Source organism: Sciurus vulgaris (assembly GCF_902686455.1).
Source record: "Sciurus vulgaris genome assembly, chromosome: 9".
NCBI classification, from domain to species: Eukaryota; Metazoa; Chordata; class Mammalia; order Rodentia; family Sciuridae; genus Sciurus; species Sciurus vulgaris.
The window spans coordinates 863,187-890,170 of record NC_136469.1 but is presented as its reverse complement, the minus strand read 5'-3'; the positions used below and the strand labels follow the sequence as shown (position 1 = coordinate 890,170).

Here is a 26,984-nt window from a genome sequence, read left to right as displayed (position 1 = left end):
AGTTCTTTCATGATTTAAAAACATTAAACACTACAATATTCAATTGGCAATAGTGACATCAATTAAGACAGAAGGACATAGTGAATTCTGACTTTAATAAATTCTTGAACATATACCAGATAAGACAGTTGAACACCAATGTTTGTTATAATTATTCAACAGAGCTGCCGTGAGGAAGCAAACCAAATATCCCTTGAAATGAGTGAATGGACTAATTTGGAATATAGAAACTACATAATATTTTTCAAGTTAAAAAAGTAATACATTTTTGCAAAATTTATAATCAGGATAAATCCTCAGTACATTTTTATAACTGAAATATGTCACTACCACACAGAAAAATATAGCAGAGCTATAATTAAATAAGACACAAAAAAACAAAGAAAAAATTCTTCTGTTCAGAAATGAGAAGGATATTATTGATGAGACAAGACAGAAATGAGTGCTTGTTTACGTGGAAATTGATTTATTGACTTTTGGGATGTAAACCTTGTACAGATATATTACATCACAATTTGAATTAACATTGCTGAACAGTATATGTGATATATTGGGGAGATCAAGCACTGTTTTGTGGTTTTGATCACAAATAGAATTTCAGAACCACATAAAAATAAAAACAATAGTAAAATGTTTGAAAGCTAAATTTAAAATGCTATGGTCTTGATCCTGTAAAGAAGAATGAATTCATAAATATTTAGATAAAGGGCATGCATAAAATCTGCATATAATCCAGAATTATTAGTGTAGTTCTGAGGCAGGAATTTATAATCTCAAGGCCTTCCTCAATAACTTTATGAGATAGAAAGGGGTTGGGGTGTAGCTCATTAATAGAGTACCCCTGGATTCTATCACTATTACATTAACTATGGAAAATATTTATTACTATGTATATAGACAGGACACAAAACAATATAAATAAAATACAAAACTTAATTAGAAAGGTCTAATATTTATAGAAACAAGGAAAAGCACATATAATTTTTGGCAATAGAAACAAAAATCATGCATATATTAATTTCAATATTGTATTAACTTCTGAAGTAATAGAAATTGCCATATATTCATAAAATACAGCAAAAAATAAAACAGTAACATGTGAAGGGAGAAAACTTGTTTGACACCATGAAATCTACCCTATAAAATGAAAGAAAAAGGGAAAGGAAAATTTAACCAACAATTTATATATATAACAATAGATATATTATTTACAAAGTTTCATATAACTACAAATTTCAACTATCCTTATGTACCAAAAAGAGCATTTATTGTAAATCTTTACTTTCACTTCTCAGAAAATCCTTTACAAGTATTTACAAAAGGCATGTATAAAGTAATTTTAATGAATAAACTTATAAATAATGTTGAACAGATTTAGGATATTAATTTCTTGCAATGGTTTGACCTAGATTCTCCAAAAATGTGCATATACCTTGTGGAGACCCACAAATAGCAGAAGATCTTTTAGATCATGCTGATACTCACTGGCAAAGAGGAATTTGGTTGGTTAATTTAAATGAACTGGGATATCACTGGAGAGAAATAGAAGATTTGAAAAAATTTGAAAACTTGATAAACAAAGGACAGTATATGTTCAATGACAACAGGAGAAATCAATCTAAGCTTCTGAAAAATCTTTTCTGTTTGATAACTTCTCCATCAACATTTTGAAGTTTGAATTTCTTCTTGATCTTTGGAACTCTCAACTGTGTCTTCTGCTATGTCAGGCCACAATATTTTATATAACTGAATTACTCTCAGTACCACTTTTCTAAAGTGAAAGATATATAACCTACCAAGAAAGGGAGAGATTAAAGATGAAAAGGAATGTCTTTAACATTTTATCTGTACCAAAATATGTTCTTTTATTTCATGAAAGCACAAATATGAAACACATTCTTGTAGAGAAGTCCCAGAAGGTATTCTGCAAGGGAAGAAAATTAAATAATTATAATTAAGAAGGGAAGTTATGCTTACTCAGGAAGACCAAGTTTCTGTAATTCTCAAACATCACATCTCTATATAAGTTTTGTTGAGCTGGCTGAAGGTATTCCCACTCCTCTTCAGTGAAATCAATGGTCACATCTCTGAATGTCAACAGATCCTGAAATAATAGGTAAATAAATAGTACACTGAATACTTGATCATTCACAGAGGTTTTAATTTAATGAGAGTAGACTCCTATGGAAGTGATGACTTTAATTATTTATTAATATACTTTTATACACAGTGATACTTTTATATACCTCTGAAGAAAAATAGACATAAGTCCAAAAGGAGGATGATAATTCACTTTCAAGAAATAAAATATAAAACTGAGGCATCAACACAAGAATATAGATCTTGTAATTTTATTTATCATGAACCAAATTGTACATATCCCTCAGATGAGACAGTTATGATAATTAATATAGGGGATCTTCAGTTATAACTGCACAACCATGAACCAGAGATTTACTGAAATGAAGAATCTGATTCAACAGTTCTTTGATGGAGCAGTTTTCTGAAAATGTAGCAATTTCTCTACTTATTGTGGAACCAGTAGGATTAGAGAAACTTTTGAAAGGCAATGAGGTTTACTACTTAAAGGAAACATTTACTAGTGAATTTGAGTTACAATATTTTATGGTATTTATGTATGTTATTAAAATATCAAATGGAAACAATCCCATTGGGATATTTTATGCTTCCTTTATCAAATTTAAACTTATTTTAATGTGTAAAATAAAATTTTATACATTTATGCAATAAGGCTTTGGTGTATGTATACATTGTATTATGTTTATAACAGGATAACCATCTAACTCTTCAAACAATTGTCATTTTTAATTACTTTTATTGGTTCTTTTTAATTCTACATGGCAGTTGAAACCATTTTCATAAACATATGCAAACATTGGATATATCTTATTCTAATTAAATTAACAATTGTCTTGTGGGTGGGCACTATTGTGAAACTCACTTAGGTATTTTTATATGTATAGATAAGAAAACTAAGTTAGATTTATTCTACTGTTTCCTATTTCTCTTATCCTCCTTCTTTTTCACCATTGTTTAATTTTATGAAATTTTCTGACCCTCACACACTTTATGTGGTATAGATTTCACAGATCAGCAAAAAAAATTAACCTTTGGATACAGAAATTGGTTTTTTTTTACTTAGTATAATATTCTTCAAATCCATCCATTTATTGGCAAAAGTCATGGAATCATTCTTTTTGTGAGGTTGAATAAAAATGCATTGTGTATATATGCCCCAATTTCTATATCAGTGACTGCTATTACTACAGTATTACTGCAAGGCATAATTCCCTTAAGGAGAATAAAATGGCCTTCTTTGTCTCTTCTGATTAACTCTGCATTGAAATCCAATTTACCTGATATGAGAATAGGAACTGCTGCTTGTATATAAAGACAACATGAATAATATATTTTCCCAAACTTTTGCCTTCATTCTGTGCATGTATTTCTTTATGTCTGTTTACTGAAGACAACATATAACTGGGTCTTGTTCTCCACTTCAACCTGCAAGCCTATATCTTTTTAAGATGAGCTGAGACAATTTATGTTCAGTGTTTTTATTGAAATATATTTTTTAATTTCCTGACATTTTGGTTTATTCCTAGTTTTTAATTTGAACTGATTCTCCTTTGATTATTCTTCTGGTGTTGTTTCTGCTTTGCTAGTTTTTGGTTTTCTCTCCATATATTCTTAAAATATTTTATTGAGTATCTTTCATAGCATCAACTTTAAGCTGTAAATTCTCTTATCTTTTGTTTATTTGTTATCTTTTGTTCTTTTGTTTATCATGAAAAGTTTTTATTTAATCTTCAAGTCAAAGTTTTCATTTTGCTTTATATACTATTTTTGGTTGGTATCCAATTTCTTCAGTGTTTGGTATATGTTATTCTAAAACCTCCTATCTTTTAGGGTCTGGGTTAAAATACCAGCTGAGATTTGCATTGCATTTTCTTAAAAAGCGACTAGTCGTAATCTTGCTGTGTTAAGATTCTTTTAACTGTATGTTGGGCACTTTCAAAATGATGTGTCTTTAAATGAGTCTCTTGTAATATTGTATATCTGGAATCCTGTAAAATTTCTGTATTTGATTTTCCATTTTGTTTTTAAGACTTGGGAAATTTCATGATGTTATATCATTGTTAAGGTTGTGCATCATTTAGTTTATTTTTCAGAATCTTCATCTTAAAATTTCTGTTCATAGTCCCTTAACATCATTTATCTTTAGTCATGCTTTTCTTTAAGATTACATGATTTGTCTTCAAGTCCTGAAAAATCTATTCTTGTGGTCTTATCTGTTGGTGATTCTTTCCATTGTATATTTAATTTGATTTACTAATATCTTCATGTTGAGAATTTCCAATTAATTCTTCTGAAAGACCTATATCTCCTTATTGAAGTTACTTTTCACTCCTTGTATTTTCTCTCTGCTTTGATTTATTTTGTCATCTTTACCTGATAGATCAGTTGAATAAAATTTCTACATATCATTTCTAACATTTCCTCCATTGTTGTGTCAATGGAATCTGTTTTTCAGGTATATCATGTTGTTTGGTATGTTATGTTCGATTCATTTCTCATACTGTTTGAGTGTCCACCCAACTTTCTGGATGGATCTGAAGCAGCAGAATTTCTTTCTTTCTTTCTTTTTTTCTTTTTTTTTTTTTTCCAGAGTTTCTATCTTATGAGTTTATAGTGCCCTCTATGTTATAATCACCTCACAGTTTGGGAACAGAGGCCAATTAAAGCAAAAAACTATGCTAACAATATACAGCAGTACCTTAGGTACTTAATTGTATTTTGACATTTACAGTGTTACTTCGTGTAATATTCAGATATAGGAGGATCAGGAGGATCAGCAATTTCCATCTGTAATCATAAATTATGTCTGGCACAAAGTCAAACAACAGGTGTTGTCTATGATTTCTGCCATATTAATTACTGCTCTGTAATTGGTGGTAGTGGAGGACATTATATACACCAAGTAGCATTAAGAGATGTTAAGGATAGAATTCAGTATGAGGATATAAGAGATAGAAAGGTAGATGATGTTTGCAATTTTAAAGGGTAAACAGGGCAGATGCAGTGGTAACATAGGATGTGTAGATAATGAGGAAGAGGGAGAAAAATAGAACAAAGAATACAAAGCAAGAGTGAGGATAGAATTTGATTGTTCACAATAGAAAAGGGAGTGGGAGAGAAGGGAAATAGAGAATACAGTGCTGAAAAAAGAATACAAAACAAAAGCAAGCTATGCTAATCAAAATCTTGATGTTCAAAAAATTGATCATAAAAATAATTACCTTCAACAAAAGGCTAGAAATTATGAAATAGAAACAAATCTTTATATGTATAGGTGTTTTTGACCAAATTAGTACAAATTCAAGTAAAATAAAACAAATGCAAAACAACACAAAGCATAACCAAAAAAAAGTGAACAATCTGAATGAAAGGTTAAGAAATTATATAGTCATTTTGACTATGTTTGACAAATAGTGAGCACATGAATTTGCTGTCTGTTCCCAACTGATTTTGTTTCTTGAGGTTTGAACTGATTGTGGGTGTATGGGCATAACTTCTTGATTTCTTCCTTTCTAGTGTGTTGCTCAAGTTTCCAGCAGGGTTCTAAGATTTCTAAACTCCCCTTGTTTTGAGATTGGTAAGGGGTGGAATGAATGTCAAGAGCTGTCCATCCATTACCAGTTTATTCTCCCCTTTGGGTTCTCTAAGAGCAATTCCCATAGGTGAAATTTGTGGTTGCAGGGATGTAGTTTTAGTGAGGTACTTGTTGCTTTATTTGTGGTGAGTTGCTGGTATTGTTGAGTCGACATTCTTTTAAAGCTTGGCAGATGTCAATCTGTGATAGATTGGGCAGGTCAGGTGATAAAATGCTAGTTTGGTTGGAGCAGCCTGTGGGCCAGAAAGCAATGCAGGTGCTTGGATCAGGTTGGCTTGGCAGGGATTCTGCCATGTGGCATGCTGGGCTAAGGGCCAAGCAGTGAAATTGCAGGTTCAGTAGGTCAAGTGGTAGGCAGGGTGTGGAGCTGAAGGGGCTGGCAGACTAGGTCTCAGGTTTCTAGGGGCCCAGAGAGATCATAATCACAGGGATCAGTCAGGTAAGGCAGGCCAGAACCACTTGTTTGTCAAACAACTTGCAGTGCTAAGAACAGGGAGGACACTACAATGTGTTGATGTCAGTGACTCAGCAAGTGCTAAAATAGGTGGGTGCAAGGGAAAAGGGGGTGCTGTGGTCTTGGAAGTGCCAAGGACTAGTCATGTAGGCAATCAGAGGGTCAAGTGCCCTGACACCCATTATATCATCATTTTGATCCATTGTAGCTGGTCTCCTGATCTCCTTTGAGCCACAGGACTCGCAGCATTGGACAGAGTTGGGTTCTCTGTAGCCTTCAGACTGGAGTTTAGCAGGGCAAAAATGTTATCTTTTTATATTTTCCCTGTGTTTGTTAAGCTCACTTAAGTCTTTGCTAGGCTCAGATAAGTTTATGAAGGTCTAGCCATAATCTCCCAGATCTGGGTTTTCACTACCCATTGGCACAGCTGTAGTGTGCCAAGATGACTCCTGGTTCAGCTCTCCACTGATGATTGGTAAGCTTGGGGTAATATTTTTAGATCAGTTTAATGAGTTGAATGGTCTCTGGTTCAGCAAGAGCACATTGACCCTCCAGTCTCAAGATTTTTCACTTGGAACCTCAGAGAGAAGTATTATTTCCACTACTTGAATTCTGAATAACTGACCTAGGAGACATGTTTTCTCCCTGTAATACATCATTTTGTCTGTCTTGATAATAATATTTTTTGATTATTTCAAATGAGTACATAACATTCTATAAGTTTTTCATACCTTAAGTCATAAAATTGAAAACAATGTGACAGCAGTAATAATGCTCATTTTTATGATATTTTATGAAGTAATCATTAAATGGTTAAACTCAATTTTTACCAAAGGTTACTTGATCTGGAATTCAGATTTAAAGAAACATTAAGGTGAAAAGACATTTTGAATATTAAAACAACTATCAGAGGAGTTGTTATTATTAATGAAAAGAGCAATGGAGACATGTTAAAAAGACAGAAAAATCAATTAGATCAAATGATATTTACACTTTGTAGGTACACATATAAGAATGTAAACATGTTATACATTAAAATAATTGTTCATGTAAAGAAAAATAAAAATATAATCAATTTTTGTAAAACAGAAATCAATTTGTGAGAGAGATTATTTTAAAACAAATGATTGAGTCAAGAACAGTGACACATACCACTAATCCCAGTTATTTTGGAGGAGGGGACAACATAGCAAGGCCCTAAGGAACTTAGTGAGACCCTGACTCAAAATAAAAAACAAGAATAAAATTGCTGGGGATATGTATCTGTAGGTACAAACCATGGTCAAAATAAATAAATAAATAAATAAATAAATAAATAAATAAATAAATAAATAAGGCTATATTAGTCTAGGAACCATGAGAAGGATGATGAATATCATCTCAATTTTTTGCTTAAGAAGGTGGCAATCCCCCGTGAAGAAAAAATATCCCCTTAAGAGTGAATTATTAACAAGAATGAAGTCTCTTGTGGTCAAGTTCTTAAAAGATGAATTTGATTGTATTTGCCACACCATACAATAACCCAATTCTTCCTGTTTAAGAGAAGAAATTTTCAAAAAACCCACTGATGCATACTAATTTGTGCAAGATTGAGAGCTAAAAGTAACATAACTATAGATAATCATACAATAGTACCAAATTCATATCTGTTAATAATGGTAATGCCAGGTAAGAATGGCTGGTTAAAAGTATCAATTTTGAGAGATGGTTTCCTTTGCATTTCTCAGATAAAGTGTTCCTAATCACTGTTCTTGAGTAAAAGGCTTCAATACAAATGTAATCTCCAGTATTACTGGGATTTTTTTAAACAAGGATTTAATTTCTTGTAATTTTTTGAATAGAAATCTAACAAAATTGTTAGCCGAGGTTTATGACTGACTCAAGAAATTCTTTCACAATGTGTGAATGATCTGCTTATAACCAACTCCAACAGTGAACTAAGATTTTTAGATACTATATTGCTGCAGTGAAACATCTCACTTCATGTCAATATGAATGTCCACTAAAATGGTTGAGTTTTGTAAATAAGTCAACTATCTAGGATTTCACATTACCCTATGGGCCTGAATTTTGATGTTAGATTTAAAGAAGCCTTATGCTGACTTATAGTAATCAATAACCAGAGATAGGTACATTGTTTCCTATAAATGTCAGCATTATGATTAGATATTAGTTTTCCCCCATAGTTCATGTATGAGACAAAGTTCATGCAAGAAGGTTTAGATATTACATAATTAGGATATGAGAGTTTTGTCTATTCATTGCATTAAACCTCTGATAGAAATGGAGTTGTAACTCTAGGCAAGGAGGATATGGCAGGAGGAGAAGGATCCTGGGGGCAGGACTTTGAGAATTGTATTTCATCCTTGTTGATCAGAGCACTCTCCGCTTTCTGGCACAATCTTCCCAGATGCTTTTCTCCACCACATTCTCCTGCCTTGATGTTCTGTCTCATCCTAGTCCTTGAGGAATGGAATCAAACATCTCTGGACTGAGACTTCTGAAATTGTGAGCCCCATAATAATCTTTTTCTTCTAGAAAATTGTTTTTGTACAGAATTTTTGTCACAGTCATGAAAATCTAACTAAAATAGTCAGATGCTGGTCCCTAATTTGGACTGATAGGTCAATTCCTGCATGAAGCATTAAAATTAACAACAACAACAACAAAAAATGGATTTTACATACTAGAAAAACAACCTGCCTTTGAGAAGTTAAAATAGCTTCCTGACACTCCCTACCCTACACCTGTTTGACATATAAATTGTGATAAGATTCTATAGAGATGAAAAATAAGGTACAGTTATTGAATTTCTCAGCTTGACCATACAATGAAAGGTTTCTCCTTCCTTTAGGATGTGATTGCCACTTGTGATATATGACAAGAAATTGAGAAACCCACTCAACCATTTCTTTAGGGAAAAATACATCTCAAGAGAGAACAGCAAAGGCAAGAATTTTCAAAAGATTTCACAAAAGAGGAAACATTAAAATGACAAAAAAATGAATATGAGTATAAAGCAATACTATTTAATGAAGTCAAAATTCAAGATAAAGACTAGTGTATGCTTACCAGGAAGGAAAAATCAATCACACACATGCAAAAAAGACTAATGGTCACAAAGATGTTAAGTGTTATTTCTTGATGTAAGCAATTGCACATGGTATGTCTCCTTTATTATAATTCAATGATCTCTATAATTATAATTTTGCCTATTCTTACTGCGCTCAATAAAATCAAATGTATTATATGAATGGCTGTGAGAACAAGTGAAACAAGGGATTTAAAAGGACATTTGGGAACATTTTATTTTTAATTTATTTTATTTTATTTGTTCTCATTAGTTTTACATGACAGTAGAATATATTTATACATTTTGATAGATCATACATAAATGGAATGTAAGCTCTGGGAACATATTTTAATAATGTACATGACATCATTGTTGATTGTGGTGCTGGTTTTGTGGATATGTACAAATGCCAGAAGATAAAAGTATACATGTAAGAAATATACAGGTTAATATGTGCTAATTAAATCTCCATAAGACTATAAAAATTGGGATACATCTAAAGCTTTTGTTAAAAATGAAATATACAAACATAAATTAGTAAACCATAAAATGACTAGAAATTTATTAGCAAATCATTCAAGTTAATAGTTTAAAAAATAAATTTTATAAAAGTAAGAGTAGGGAAAAAAGTGTAAGCAAAAGAGTAAAATACAAACTATTGAAAATAAACATAACACAGAAAGAATCACCAATGTCAATGATGGTGCTTTTAAAAAGCAAATGTGCCAGATATGGTGGTGCATACCTGTAACCCAAGTGACTCAGGAGGTTTAGGCAGGAAATCAAGAGTTCAAAGCCAGTTTCAGCAACTTAGTGAGTCAGTTAGCAACTCAGTGAGACCCTATCTCTAACTTAAATGTTAAAAAGGGCTGGAGATGTGGCTTAGTGGTTAAGTGCCCCTGGGTTCAATTGCTAGTACCAAGACAAAAACAAAGCAAATGAAATTGAAAGAGCTCTGGTGAATTCAAAAATTCAACATGTAGGAGGCGGCCTGGGCCTGCCGGCGGGAACATCTGGGCAGCCGCGGGCAGCGGGCGGCGGGCGGGAGGGAGCACGGGCCCGGGCGGGGCGCGGGCGGCGGCGCGAGCCGGGCGGCGGAGCCCAGCGCTCCCTCCCCATGGCCCGGAGCGCGCCGCGGAGGCGGCAGCGGGCTGAGAGGCCTGGGGCGGGGCCTGCTGCCGGGGGCCTGTGGCCGAGTGGAAGATGAGCGCCCTCCTGGAGCAGAAGGAGCAGCAGGAGAGGCTGCGGGAGGCCGCGGCCCTGGGGGACATTCGGGAGGTGCAGAAACTGGTGGAGAGCGGGGTGGATGTGAACTCCCAAAATGAGGTCAACGGCTGGACCTGTTTACACTGGGCATGTAAACGCAACCATGGTCAGGTGGTCTCCTACCGTTACAATCAGGTGCTGACAAAGAGATTCTTACAAAAGGGGAGATGCCAGTGCAATTAACCTCAAGGAGAGAAATCAGGAAGATCATGGGAGTTGAAGAAGATGATAATGATGACGACAACCTCCCCTAGCTGAAGAAGGAGTCAGAACTGCCCTTTGTTCCCAACTATTTGGCCAACCCAGCCTTCCCTTTTATCTATACCCCCACAGCAGAGGATTCAGCCCCGCTGCAGAATGGGGGCTCCTCCACACCCCCAGCATCACCCCCTGCAGATGGCTCACCTCCATTGCTGCCCCCTGGGCCTTTCCCGAGACCACACCTCTTTGGCCCTGGTTCAGAACGGTGATGTGACTGCCCCCTCTGCCATACTTAGAACACCAGAAAGCACAAAACCAGGTCCTGTTCGTCAGCCGCCAGTGAGTCAGAGCCGCTCCCTTTTCTCTTCTGTCCCATCCAAGCCACCAGTGACCCTGGAGCCTCAAAATGGGACGTATACAGGACCGGCGCCAGCATTCCAGCCATTTTTTTTCACTGGAACATTTCCGTTTAATATGCAAGAGCTGGTTCTTAAGGTAAGGATTCAGAACCCATCTCTTAGAGAAAATGATTTCATTGAAATTGAACTGGACCGACAAGAGCTCACATACCAAGAGCTGCTCAGAGTGAGTTGCTGTGAGCTGGGTGTTAATCCGGATCAGGTGGAGAAGATCAGAAAGTTACCCAATACGCTGTTAAGAAAGGACAAAGATGTTGCTAGACTCCAAGATTTCCAGGAGCTGGAACTCGTTCTGATGATAAGTGAAAACAATTTTCTTTTCAGAAATGCTGCGTCCACACTGACTGAAAGGGCTTGCTACAACAGGAGAGCTTCAAAACTGAAGTACTAATGCAGCAGGGACTTTTATTGCTGAGTATTGTGACAGTGTATGTCACCTCTGGGCCAAGGACAAGCCATTGATCCAAAAGCCTCGGAGGCCCACGAGGGCCTCTGGTGCCACTGCATAGTGTACACTAACATCGTCGTTCTGCCAAGGCAGGAAGCCCCTGTCCCCCAGCAGCGGTGCCACTCTTCCAAGCCTCTTGGTGCACAATAAACCTATTGCTTGAAGCTCTGAACAGTTGAGAAGTGGTCTGGAGAGGCAGAAGCCGGAGGTTCTATATCCAGTGTGTTTTATGTGCAGAATGTAAGAGAGTTGTCTAAGCAGAAGCTGAGAGAGCGCAGAACCTATTTCCGGCTACTCCTGTTGACAGTGCACCTGAAGGGCCGGGGCGCGCTTTTCTTGGTGTTGCATGCTCATGACTCTCCTGAAATTGCGAACTGACTAGAGAGGAAGATTGGGGAAAGCACAGGTACTGGACAAAGGGATTTTGGTGTGACTTGTGGCTGTGAGGTTTCATAGAACATATTTATAAAAGTTACTCAGGTGAAAAGTATTTAAGTATACAGTTACCTAATTGTAAATAGGCTGTTAACCAAAAGAGCTTCCCCTCCCCCACTCTTCCTTTGCAAACACAACTTCTTCTGTCTCCACTGACCCTCATTTCTGCATTACCTCCCCTTCACGGTCACTAGAGGGCTCTCTGATGCTTTCTAAAAGAGCCACTGCATTTGTACTCTGAGGCGATTCCTGTCATCACTGTATTAATTGCACTGTTTGAGAAGAGCACAAGCGTTGCCGGTCCATGTTCTACACTCTCATTTTCCACTAGAAATGAAAAGCAGTTTTTGAGCCTGAATCTGTTGCTATTTTACAGGTTATTGTGGGAAATTGAACTAAAGGAGTTAGCATCTTTATTTTTGTATCAAAGATAAAGGTTATTTTGAAATTATTAGACTTTTTACACAACTCTGAAATCTGTTGCTTTTTTAAACAAATTGTTTGATCTTAGGGATCCCCTTACTGCCACCACCAATCCACTCAACAAAATCAGTTGTGAGTCTACCGGACTTAAAATAAAAACAAAAACAAAACACCTGATTAAACTCTTGAGCATGGCATAAGAATTTTGTTCAAGAATGCATTTGAGGATTATTTTCCTTTTCAGCATCATTAATGTGAAAAGAAAAGCTACTGTCTTGTTAAAACAAACAGCTTAGCTTTAGAAATCAGAGCTGCCCAGGTAGACAGACAGGAGAGTAGGGGTTGAAGCCAGCTGTCAGAGAGCATCCCCGCTGTCTTAAGAAGCTTTCTCCCCATAGTGCCTATAGTTTCCAAAGAAACTTAACTTCCTGACTGTGTTAACTTAATTTTATTAGAACACTACAATTGAGTAAGAAGATGCAGAAGATGTCAATGGAAGAGAATGTTGTGCTAAGATAATGGCCTCCTGCTGCTGCTTAAGTACTGAAATGAGGTTGAGATATTCTTCAAGGCCAACTTCATGAAGTCACTGTTTAGTGACTTACTCTTGCCTCCCTCCCCCAGTTGCTGCTGGCGACTTACCCTTGTGGAGTGTTTGCAGAACAGAGTGAAGGTTGCTTATTACCCCCTTTCTCAAGTGCTTTAAAGAAGAAACCGCCCTTGTGTTTCAACCAATCAGAAACCACATTATCTAGATGTACTAACTTCTTCCTTTGCTTTGAAAAGTTAAAATTTACTGGGGCAATTAACTATAGTTCTATCCTGCAAATAATGACTCAGTATTAATTCATGTCTAAATTACTAGGGTTAAAACTCTTTCAGCCACCTAGATTAGAGATCCTCAAAAGCAGTGGAGGCCCTTGGCTAGGAGGTGGCCTACAGAGTTGTTCTCCAAGGCGTTTCCCAGGCTCAGAAGCCGAGGGAGCAAGTGTCTTGGTGTCCCAGGCAAAAGGTAGATCCGTGTGGTTCTGCCCTACCCTGATCTCTCTCCATAGAATCCTCTGTGATCAGTGACTCTGGCAGTGGGATTAGACTGCACATTTGCTGATAGGTGAGTTTAAAGTCTTAATCTATGCATTCAGAGAAATATTTTTATATGCTTTGTGTAATTTATAACAAGGGTTTTTTTTTTAGCTTTGTTAACTGTGAATTCTCCTCTCCTCCCCCACTACGTATTTAAAGCATGTGTTCACACTGTGTAAACATTCACAGAGGATTCTTTTCCTTGTGCATTGCTACTCTTCAAACATAACAGGTATTATTAAAATTAAAGATTAACTGAAAAAAAATTCAACATGTAAAAACCATATTGATTATATTCTATGCAATTGTGTATATACACACACACACATACATACATACATACATATATATATATATATATATATATATATAAAATGATGTCTCACTTGAAGTGAATATATTCTGGAAAACTCATTCTAAGATGATTCAATTATTTTCCAAATGTCTGAGTGTAATGACAACAATCTAGATGGTACAGACTATTACAAGGCAAAGCTATCTGATATATCCATTCCACTGTTATCCAGGAAACCTACCAGTGACCAAATCCATGATGCCACAAAAGACTGATATTATGAAGTGAATACATGGTCGAACTCAAGAGAAAATTCTTAATAAGTCTCTTCTATTTAGACAATTTTAAATCCTAGAGCTTGTAGTGCAGGGAAGAGGAAATTGGCATTCTTTCAAAGAAAGGTATTAGGATATCGGAATATTGTATGATAATAAATATGTTATTGTACCCTTCACTCATACCATATAAACAATTTTTACATAGTAAATATAAATATAAGAATTAAGAATAAATAATAGTGAAATATAAAATGTAATATGAAGCATCCTAAAGTTGACATAAGAAAGAGTGAGACAGGATGCATATGGTGGTGCACACCTGAAATATCTAATACTTTAGAGGATAAGGCATGAGGATCAAGAGTCTATGGCCAGCTCAAGAAACTGAGCAAAGTGTGTCTGAAAATAAAATTTAAAAAAGAGCAGAGGATATAGCTCAGTAATAATATACCAGTTTCAATCCCCAATATCACAATAGGGAAAAAGAAAACAAAAAAACGTTTAAAATTTTAAAAATTATACAAAATAATATTTTTAAATTTATAAATTACATAATATTAATATAAAAATTTGATTCATCAAATAATTCTGTGAAATGGCACAAGGACAAAGGATATAATTGCTTCATATATAATCAAACACTTATGAGAAGAAAGAAAACAGACTGAAAAATAAAAGCAAGCAAAAGACTTGAATAGCAACTTTAAATAGAAGATATCTAAGTGTTTCATAATCATGAAAAACAACATATTCAGAAATTAGGTAATGTAAAATAAAACCACATCGTGTACACAAAATTAAATAACGTTGATGATCATGTGGAATAGAGGCATTCTCATAAAGCGAAAATACAACTTATACTGTTATTCTCTATGTGCAGAAAGTGAATTTTCTTAAGCAAACATACATGACACACCACCTCCAAACACAGAGACTGAAATTACAGCTCCTGGACATATGAGGAAATAACTATGTTCCTCCAGAGTTGAAACCCACAGTCATGGTTAGAGGGGATGTACATTTAGGAAGAAATAAATAATAAACTGGAAAATAATGGTTCTAGAAACCAGAAACATTTTCTGTTATATTCAGTTTGACATATGCTAAAAAACACCATGTATATTTTATAAAGATATCACATGAATGCTATATTTCATATGTGAGTATATTTAAAAAGGTGCAGAATTTGAGAAAATACAAATACACAGAAATACATTAAAGAACAAATTGCACACCCTATATATTCATGGTAAAAGTATCAATATAAGGATGACTATTTTCCCTAAGTCAATCTATAATAATATTCCAAGAAAATTAAAGAAGGGGAACAAAGTGAAACATCTAAAATTCTCCTGGAAGATTATACATCTATGTAATAGCCAAGAACTCTATGAAATGTAAAAGTAAAAATTACCAGCTATCATTTACCTGACACCAATATATGTTATAAAATTATAATATGCCACAATATAAGATTATATATACCACAATCAAATATTGTGATAATATAAAGATCAAGAAATCACAATAGAGAAAATTCCATAGGTAAATCCATATGTGTGTAAACATTGTTTTTTATTATTAAATGAAGAAAAATAGCCTATATAAATTAAATCATATCAAGAAAATTATTTAATGTGAATGAAAGATACAACCCAGACTAAAGGTAGATATTAAAACTAGAGGCACAGAACACTTTTTGGAATTATGTGCAGAATGTGTGTGACACTGCAATTATACCCCAGCACTGACCAACAGAAAGCAGATATAAAGAGGGATGATTATAAAAATATAGCAGAATATGAACCTCCTGACTCTTGACTCACTTATGGATATACCAAATAAATACTTAATGTTGTGAATCCCTCTTAAATTTATAAATTAGTTAGAGACATATAAAACAAAATCCTACCATCAGATAAGTAGGAAAAGTTGGGTTATACTAGAACATTAACATGCCTTGAGCAATAATCCTTATAACTGGAACAGGATGCTTAAATCCACTGTCACCCTGAGTAGAGGAAGACAGTTTGGGTCATAAAGATAACACATTTAACTGTAAATCATTTGTAGCTTGAACTTTAACATAACTGGTACACACAGAGAAAGAGACCAGATATACATGAATATCAAGATCAGAGAAAAAGAGTGTTTTTCTATGAAAATGCAAGATCCCTTCCATGGGACCAGAGAAGGAGATGAGTTAAATCTCAAAGGTCCCAATTTTTCCTAAAAGATATTTTCCAGTGTAATCTGCATCATGTTGTTGCTAATAGTTGAACTATCAATGCAGCATCAAAGAGTTAAAAAGGGTAATACAGTCTATGACTGGCAGTCAAAGTGATAGTGAGTTACAACATGAGCACTCTTCCTCAGCTCATCTCAGTAATAACTCCAGAGCTAACCAATTCTTTCTCTAAGGAATTTGTCCAAAATTCAACTTTTTTCATTCAATGGACTACATCCTAATCTTCCAGGATTTGGGAGCATTAAAAAATGCACATTTACATATCTCTCTGTATCCCAAAATATGGTTCCACATTGGCATGGAAAAATTTTCATGGGCTGCAATCTCCATCAGGAATGAAGAAAATTGATAAAAGTACAGACTCCCATTTATTTATAAAATAGATTCACATCACATTCTTTAAATGGGTATAAGGCAGCATGGATTCTAACTTTTAGCATAAATTTACTGCACCACTCATTTAGGAGAACTACTGGAGCCTGAGTGCAGCTGTTAGAATGGATACTACCAAAAAATGGAAGAATAACTTGTACTCCAATTATGTGGATATGGATAAAATAAACAGTTGCAAACTGGGCTAGAATATGATTTCAGTAGGGACAATTTTTTAAAAAGACTTGAAAGTTGAAAGTTCTTTAAAAATTTACAAAATAATAATAATTATGGGTGCATTCCCAAAGTATTTGAAATAAGTATGTTAAATAAATGGTTGCATTATCATCTTCATTATTGCAGTATTTAGAGTAGCCAAGGTCAGGGAACAACTGAAGTGACCTTTGGATGAAGGGCAAACAAGAGGATTTCTCCCAGCTTTTTTGGCAATTAACTACTTCCCTGAAAAGCTAGAGTCCCTAAATTTAGTCTGCTCTCTTACAAAATAAGATACAAGTACTGATATTCACTAAACTCTCAAGAGATATTAGGTATGCCTGCTGTGGGATCCTCATATCAGACAGTGCTGAAACACAGTACCAGGAAAATACCAGAGAGGAGAAGGAGAACCTTCTGACATAAATTCCACCAGGGTTTTTCTCAACACTAAGACATGTGACAAGGTGTCTGGCCTTGGAGAGACAAAAAGAGAATACAAGCACATATTTTTGCAAAGGTCAAGTGAATTTTCTCTAATTTCTATCATGTGAAATTCTCATAAATAACAACAACTGCAATGAAGGTCTTTGCTTTTGACTTTTTCTATGGTACTGGGGATTTGTCACATGGGCATGAGCTGCATACCCATTTAGTGGTTTAAAATTTGAGACAGGTCTTTCTAAGCTGCCTATGCTCACGTTAAATTCTTGATGTTGACCTTGAAATTGTAATCTTCATGCATTAGCCAACTGAGTCTCTGGGAATATAGGCCCGAGTCATTACACCCAGCCAAAAAACAAATTATTCATAAGGTTCTATCCAGTTCTTGGTAAAAAAAAAAAAAAAAAAAAAGTAAAATACTGTGCTCATTTGGAATGTAATAGAGAAAAATAATTGATAATACTGAGCAGAGGAGAATTTGTCATTGGGAATATGGACATGGAGGTGGATTTTTAGGATTTTATTGACATATATATAAAGGCTTAGGCTGGGAGACAGGGTTCTGGGTTTCACATTTTACTTCCATTTAGATCATTCAGGAGGATTCAGCCAGGATGGTACACACTGTATTCCTAGCAACTCGTGAGGCTGGGCACAAGTTCAAGGCCAGACTCAGCGACTGTTTCAAATAAAAAATAAAGTGCCAGAAATGTAACGTAGTGGTAAAGGACCTCTGGGTTTAACACTCAGTACCACCATCCCACCAAAATTGAAAAACAAACTCAGGGAGAAAGAAGATGTGAGACACCTACACACTACAGACCACGGTCATCCTCATGACAAAACAATACTTGGAGTTGTGATTATGATGATCATCCCTCTCCACAATTCACCACACAATCTGGGAATATGCTGGAATGCTGGCATATATGTGCTCAGATAGGACTTCAGGTAGTGCTTGAAGATATTCTTCAGAAACAGGAAAGAACTTCTGGAGTCTACTGCTGACATATGCCCTATTTGACTGGCCAGTGGGAATTCAGGATTAAAGATCAACACCTTATTGTGCAATTTGGCCTTAGACATAATTTCCAGTACATGATATTTTTCTTTCTATGATGAATGCCCCTAAATAAGCAAGTGGGCTTGGAATCAAGATAGTTTTTTTTTTTTTTTTTTTTTTTTGCCAGGCATGGTGGCACACACATGTAATTCCAGCAGTTTGTAAGATAGAGGTAGGCAGATTGCAAGTTCAAAGCCATCCTCAGCAACTTTGCAAGACCCTGTCACTAAATAAAATACAAAAAAGTGCTGGGGATGTGGCTCAGTGGTTAAGTGACCCTGGTTTCAATCCACAGTACAAAAAAAAAGTTGTTTATAATTTAAAACCCAAACACCTCTACTACACCACATGACTCATACAATTTTTTTTATTATTTTAGAATTCGGTTAGTGGCACTTATTCAAAAAAGCAGGATCTCTGTCTCTCTCTTTCTGCATTTATGTGTGTGTGCATAAATATAATTTTTAATGTATTTTGCTTTTTTTTTCTGATATCTTATATGTAATGGACCATGGCCAGCATTTGGAGGGAGAAAATCTAACTCTGGAATCTTTCTGCTTAAAGTGCCCTGCTTTCACTCAGGGCAGTGTCTCTCCTGTTTTTTTGTACCTGAGAAGAAATATGGGTAAGAAATTGTGTTCTTCACCTTAAAAAAAGCTGGTAAGAGACTGGCCTAAACCCATGTATATACATATAATATGTACATATATTATATATAACAAAACCTTTTTATATACTTAATTGTTTATGTGGTGAAATTTAGACCTAGGGAACTTCTGGTTCAGTTTATAACAAATAATGATACAAGCCAGAAGTAATCTCCAACCTCCTTTACAAACCAGCAAAAAATACAGGTTTCTATGTGATTTTCTAAACATAGCTGAATGTGGGTGATAGAAACATAGAGCAGACAACTCTTTTTTTGGGGACACAGAGTAAAAGCAGTTCAAGGAAACAATTAGTTATACCACCTTGAAGCACCAGAGAATAGGAATTAAGAATTTAGACAGGAAGATTCAACCTTTTATGTTGGCAATGTGGATGACATTGATGCCTACAATGAAAAGGTTTTTACAAGTTTTTGAAAGAAAATTCATGTGAGTATCATATAAACAATCAGTATCTGCACAGCATTTTCCAGGTGGTTTGTCAGCTAAGGCCACAACACATACATATGTTACTAGCCTCCATGAAAAGCATGATCTACCTTTGTCCACTAAAATTATTCCAATTTTAGAGATGAGAAAACACAGGTTTCTGGATATTAAATGTAAACTAAGCTGCAAAGAGAACCACCTAGTGACAGAACTATATGAAATCCCTTCAAAGCTCCTCAAAGTTGATTTGCTCCTGATGTAGAGGATGTGTCAGAAGAAATATTATTTTCTCTCCATTTTTAATAGAGTACTTAGACAAGACATACCAGAAGCAAAACAAATTTTTCCCCTCTTTCATGTTAAGTAACTCTTCAAAAACTGAGTTATCAACCTAGATTCCTTATGAGGTAATTTCTTGGAGATTACAGGGTACAATGAAGCACATCACAGACCCAGAGTCTAAATATGACTCAGAAAAGAAATAAACTTAAAAGGCTCATAAGAAATTTTGAAGAAAGAATATGTAACTATTTCTAAAATTTTATGTCCTTTCATTGCTATTTCTATAACATTATTTAGAAAATAATAAATTATGATGCATATTTCTAGGATTTACCAACTCTTATTCTGTATATTTTGTAATAAAGACCAAAATCCAGATAAGAGAATAAATGATTCACTGTCAATATCATTTTTAAAAAATCTTCAAGGAAGAGAAGTAGATGTTTTAGTGAATGTGTCATTCAACAATTTATTTAATCAATGATTTTGAGTAAATATATTCATTTTCCTGAAGGAATGGGGAAATGAGATTTTCCTTATTTTTATTTCCTGCTAGAATTTTCAAAGGTAAGCCCTAGAATTTCATTTGAAATAAACTCCAAATAGAAAACATAAAGATACATACAGCACAATCCCAGGGGAATAAAAATGTAAGCATTCTATTTTAATAATTAAAAACATAATCCTATTTTTTCTTGAAATCCAAATTTATCTGCCTTTTTGGATACATTTTCTTATCTTTAAAGCCAGAAACAAAAAAATAAATGCAGGCAAATACCTTTAACTGTCAATTAATAAAAGGAATATCTATAGCTAAGATTTCAATAATCATAAGAAATTCAAAATCTAAAGATATATTAAAAATATTTAGAGAAATATAAAATAAAATTTCATCATAGACACAACTAAATAAAATTGATGATGACATAAAACAAGTAAATATTCATAAACTCAAGAGTTTATTATTATTTGTGGAAATTCTTGCTATTGAAGATATATAATGCTTACTGTCACAGAGACTAAGAGAAATTACAGCATTTGTGACCATGATAACACATAAGAACACAACAATACTCACCCAAACACCAACTCTACAATTTCAGGGGCATGGTTAAAGAGAATATACATCTTCAAAAAACTAAATAATAATCCATGGGAAAAATGGTTCCTAGGAGCTAGTTACATTTTTAGTTATAGTACATCCAGTTTAAGAAATAGTATAAAACACCATGCTTAAGTTTTATATATGTGCAATATGTATGTGATATATCAGTTGTATATGTTTAGTAAATATATGTAGAACTTCTAAGAAAACAAATATCAGAAGCCTATAAAAAACTCACACATCCCATGTGTAGATGATGACAATAATCCTTACAAAGAAAACAATTTTTCCCCAAATTAACCTATAATATATCCCTGTAATATTGTTATGTACCATATGAATACATCATAGTAGTTTCTACATTTATGTGTATCTATAAGGCAGTAATTATAGAACTTTAAATAAATGAAACAGAGAAAGAACATAGAAGGAGAGGAAAAGAGGATCTCCTGGGTACTAAACTGGAGTAAATTATATTCTTTGCATGTATGATTATGTTAAAATGAAGTCAAATATTATGTATAGCTACAATGCAATAATAAAAAATCAACATGCTTTACTTTTAATGAAATAAGTAGTCAAAATATAAAATTCTAAAATTTATCCATAAAATTATATATATAATTTTAGTCAACGAATTTTTCAATTATAAGATCAAAATGAGTACTTATGATTACCTGACATTCATGTATATGATGAAACTATACTATTTCAATAATCATCAAGGAATCACACTATAAACTAAGTTCAAATATGAATCCATATGTATGTAAAAATTATACACTTAATTGCAATATAAAAATCTAAATAAATCAAACCATAATAATGCCAATGTTACCAACTAACCTAACCCTGTCTCAAAATAAAAAGAAAATAAATAAAAACTACTAGGGATATATCTCAGTAGTAAAGTATCCCAAGACTCAACTTCCAGCCAAAGAATAAAAAGAAAAGGAAAGAAGAAAGAAAGTGAAAATGAAAATTAGCTAGTTCAGGAGGAAGTGAGGTTTCTATAGGTCACATCTCCTCTCCTGCTGGAAAATGGCATGTGGAGATTTGACCAAGACAATTGGGCCCACGTGTCAATCACCTGCATCTGGGTAGCTGCTGTGTCACAGGCACATACCTGCCAAGTAGTATTAGAGGTATTGGTTGAGGATGCCCTGCAAGGATAAGGAAGAGAGAGGGTCTCTGCCACTAATGTGCTCCCCACCTGAATGGCCAGCAGGACTGAGGGTACACTACCCAACAGGAGGGCTCAGGCCTGCAGACTCCAGGGACTGTGGAGAATACCGGCCTGCCAGCTCCTGTTCCTGCACAGTCAGTCGTGCAATTTCAAGAGCCTCCCTCCCCAGGCTTGTGATGCCACTGCCCACTCACCATTTCCTGGTGCTCAGGAGCCAGTCTTTGTCCCTAGAGATCTTCAGCCACTGCACAGCAGAGCAAACTGGGACTCTGAAGCAGAATAGTGAAACCTAGAGTTGAATGACTAATATGGCGGTCTCAGGGGAAACAGGAAATGTGGCAGAAGCCCACCCCCAACTCCCTGGCAGCAAACAGTATTGGACAGTTCTAAGTGTTGCTGATTGGACAGGGCCTCAGACCTGCCCTTCAAGTCAGAGAACATTCTCTGTGAGTGACAGCAAATAATATCCAATCCAGGCATGAATAAGACCAGAATGACAGGTTCTTGGTTGCAGTTTTTTTTTTTCTTTTTCTTTTGAGGTTTGGGAATTCCTCCCCAAAGGCTCAGTCTGCTGTTATTTTAAGGCAATATTTCCATCTAGAGGTAGGATCTAATCCAAACAGCAGAATACTTCCATTTAACATAAGGCATAAGGTCATTTCAGTTTATAGATTTTATATGCCAGTATTTTATTCATGAATGAAAGTAATATGACAATTACTATGAAATGTTATTTAACTCTTCTGCTCTCTGTTCTTGTTAGGAGACAGACTAAACTTTGAATGGGAACAACCTCTAAAACCTACATTATCTAATGAAAACAACACCTAAGGCACAAATGTAATTTAAATATTTCTAATATTCACATTAATAGCATAAAAAGAAAGAGTTGAAATTGATATTAATAACATAACAGCCTTTCCAGAATACTACTTTTTTGTGACTTAAAAAATACTACAAATGAAGTACATGTGTTTTTGGAACTACATCATCAAGTTTGACTTTCTCCCTCATACCTCATTTCACAGTAGCAACATTCCAGGTTTGAGGGCTATGGGTGGCTTGATGTCAGGGACATAAAGAACATGATCTATTTCTTTATATGCTAGTGTTGAGGGATACAGTTCCCCAATAATATTTCTCCTCAGGTACAAAATTAGAAGAAACAAGACTCTGAGTGGGAGTAGGGAGCTCAAACTAGGAAGAGTCCAAAAGTAGATCATTTTTCTCACTTCATAATGACCACAGGTTTTGCAGATATCATACAGCAGAAAAAACTACTTGGGTTTCTTAGGGGTTAGGGATACAGCCTGCATTCTTCCATGGCCTGACTATTGTTTGTATATATGAAATTCAAACTTATTTGGCAATTTGTGGTTAGACATAATGGCCAATCTGTAATATCTGTTTCCTTCTGTGGACCTACTTTCACAATTAATAAGCAGGTGGGCTTGGACTCAGTTTGAGCTTTGTCTGATTCCAAAGTCAAATTAATTCCACTAGATCACAAAACTCTTGAAATATTTCTTATTCTCATCAGACTTGGAAAGTGAAAATTATTCAAAGCAGCAGGATTTGTGATATATGTACATGAAATCCAGTTCTGTGTATTACATAGCATAATACAAAGAGAACAATTTTATATTCATGTATCATCTTGGGGCTCCCATTCCAGAATCCAGGGAATCTGATTCAGTTTACATCAAGGGCAAACACCAATTAGACTTTATCCAAACACCCAGTTACATATCAAAATATACATTGATGTCAAATGTGTGAAAGTTAAGTCAGGGTTTATTAATTATAGAACATGCTGACCTAGAGGAATGTAAATGACCACCAAGTGCTATGTTTTCAAACCAAAGTGGGACATGGGCTATAGAGTTAGGCAGCAGAATTTTTTTTTTTTATTGAGGGCATAGAGCAAAAGGAGGCCAAGGAGGAACATATAATTATTAGCAGTATCATGAACAACAGATAATTGGAATCTGGATTTCGAAAAGAAACCATTGACATATTATGTTTAGGCACTTAAACAATATGAGTGCTCATGATGCAACGATAATATATAATTCTGAGTAAAATAATATGTAAGAAATGGCTAAGCACTATCCAACCTTAGACCATGGACAAGAGAGTAACAAGAAAAAATAGGTTTTTTAAATGCCAAAACCCAGAGAATCCTGGCTGAGAGTAGCTATGGAGATGGGGCTATAGAGATTTATTTTTTTGCATGGTACAATCATGAAAAACCAACAGACTACTTCTACCTCATTTGTTTGTGTAAACTTGCTCCTCTTTGTGTGAAATACTTTCTTGGGAAAGGTTAGGTTTTGAGTTTTCTAAAATAACGAGGTGTACAGTGGAGATGACAGGTACATGGGCTTCCAGGACAGATAGCTAAAACAAAAGAGTAGCAACAGAAAATAAATATTCAGTGCCCAGTAAACATCAAAAATAATGGGAAAATATGTTCTCCTATTTCCACATTTATGTAGATTTACACCTATTAATTTTCAAGAGAGACTAATACACTCTATATTTCTTTAGAAATGGGAATGTGGTAAATTCCTGGAAAATGTTTATGGGAATCCCCATACTTGGGTATTTGTCCTGGATCTATTCTGACAAGCTCTGATTCCTGACTGTTTAGAATATTCTCCAGATGTCTCATCTAACCTTAGACCAAAGATATCAGTATTGCTTTTATGGTCCACTTGCTCTATCCCCAAGGAGACAGAATTCAGAAGTAAGTCCATGAATATCTACATGGAACTTTATAAACAGATAGTCTTACATGTAGGACAATAATATACTGACCATCCTGGCTTATTCCACATGGGACACTCCCCAATGAATATTTTTAAATCAGATTAGTTACTTATAAATATGTGCACAGGCCTCCATACTTGGGTGACAGTGTTTTATAGAATAAAGTCTTTGGATAAATATTTGAGTAGAAAACAATAGTATCCAGTACTTAAATATCCACCCTACCAGCTATGTCCAGTGACACAAACATGAAAGTTCTATCAGAGATTCTACATGGAATATCCTGCTCCTATCATTGCAGATCCCCTGCTATTCATACACCTTACATACAGACACAGAAGGTGAATGTAAAAGAATTTCTCACATGTGATCCCAGATTAGGACTTGCCTGGATTGGTCTTCTCTGGATTGCTCTCTTTTACCTGTGGGTGCCCCCTGATAAGTGGTGATATGGGTCTGGTGTGAGGGCTGAGTCAGTATCTAAAAATGCTCCCACTCTGGACATTTTTGTGCCTAGAACATTGGAAGCTTTGGACACATCATGAAAATACCTTGCTGTCTTGTAGATCTTTCTTAACACGAGCTTAACAAGAAAATGTCTCTAGAATGTGGGTGTCACAGTTTACATTCTGTTGGATTTTAGTGCTAAAAAACCATCACATCTTCAAAGTATAATTACCTGGGGTTCTTTCCATAATAAAGCCTATCACAATTTTCCATTGGAGTGCTGAATTGTCATCTCCTTAACAATCCAAAATTATACAAACAGGGATGGAATTTCAGCCCCTTGGGAATTTGTCAATGCACTATTGCCCAATTCTGTGGAGGCTCATAGCAGGTCTGGCAGGTGCCCTGGAGAAAATTTGCATCTGGATGGCAACATTAGAACTTTGATTTCATTGAAGTGAGTTTAATCTATATCTTGAGCCGGCATCTGGGCTGGAGCCAGAAAATCACAATAATTCCAGAATATACTTGTTAGAGAGCTCAGAATGGTGTAAAAGCAAGCTGTAATTCTGGGTTCACTAGCTCACTGGTGAGAAATATTTCCAGTGGTCACAAGATGGCAGCCTTGTACAAACCCAGGTCAACCTTGCTGCCCATGCAAGTTCCAGGCTAGTCACCTGGATATCAGTCAGTGGTCACTCACCTGCCTCTACAAAACCCACAAAGGCACTGCCCACATGTGCATCTTTAATTCCACTTAAACACTTTGTGATTTTCAAGGGAACAAAAACATCTTGAACTACTCACTCTGGACTGTTTGTCTTGCTGTAAACAGAGTTGACTTCGTTCAAACAGAAACTCTGTGCCTTCTTGCTCTCCAGGTTTCTATGATGCTAAACGTCACATGATACACATTATATTTATTATTAAAATGAGCTCAAGTGTCTCCCTCTTTATGAAAAAAATATTTTACTTTCACTGTGAGTTCAGGAAAGCTGATTCCAGACTTTTGTAACTGTGTGAAAAATTCCATAGATGTGCCAGTAAATAAATATATAAAGACATTCACTAATCAACTAAAATGCATCCTTCTTTTTGCCATAATAAAATGTGGGAGACCTTGAGACTCCCTGCTCCCTGGGACCTCTACAACTTTGTAGAATGGGGATGGTAGGTGTAGTTCTCTCTGCTTCTCTGTGTAGCACCAAGAATGTCTACCTTCCACTCAGTCTTTGACAATTTTAGTAAACTGAACTAGGGTACAGATTGAGATATATGGTAATGTACCTAAAGCAATTTTATCATCAGGCTATGATAACATCAATTTGATTCTATGTTCCTTTTCAGTAATTTTTTTTTATTTTTTGCTTTTCAGTAAGAGCATTCAAGGCAATTTAGTAAGAAGATTTGCTCCATTTATGAAATGGGGACAATGATTCTCTTGAAGGATTGACTGGAAAACTTATGGCACATGATTCCAGGATTCCATTAAAGCCCAGTACACAGTTGTCTAAAATGCAGTGGAATGAGAAAAGCTAAGGGAGCCAGCAGCAGAAGAGAAAATGCAACATGGTGGGGCCAGGAGCCACAATTTCCCCCATGAAGTGTAGACTGAAAGGATCCAGGTCTAGTCTTCAGGTTTTGGTGAGGGAGATAGGCCATTTTCTTAGCTAAGGCCATTT

General features: G+C 35.2%; 1 protein-coding gene and 1 pseudogene across 5 annotated transcripts in view; one reads left to right on the top strand and one right to left on the bottom strand.

Annotated features, from left to right (window-relative positions):
• Window positions 1-26,984, bottom strand: part of LOC306669073 (uncharacterized protein) — a 58,255-nt gene that overhangs the window by 6,642 nt on the left and 24,629 nt on the right. Inside the window, exons 1-2 of one of the 4 annotated variants that reach the window (XM_079152892.1) lie at window positions 22,278-23,698; window positions 1,978-2,104 (exon numbers count right to left, since the gene is read on the bottom strand). In XM_079152892.1, the coding sequence (XP_079009018.1) occupies window positions 1,978-2,104; window positions 22,278-22,280 (130 nt within the window). In that variant the 5' untranslated portion in view covers window positions 22,281-23,698. Of the gene's footprint in view, window positions 1-1,977; window positions 2,105-22,110; window positions 22,256-22,277; window positions 23,699-26,984 lie in introns of those variants that run through there. The other 3 variants (XM_079152893.1, XM_079152894.1, XM_079152895.1) reach the window with 3 other exon arrangements.
• LOC306670085 (ankyrin repeat domain-containing protein 40-like) lies at window positions 10,403-12,097 on the top strand (annotated as a pseudogene). The gene has a single exon. The product of its transcript is annotated as an ankyrin repeat domain-containing protein 40-like (transcript).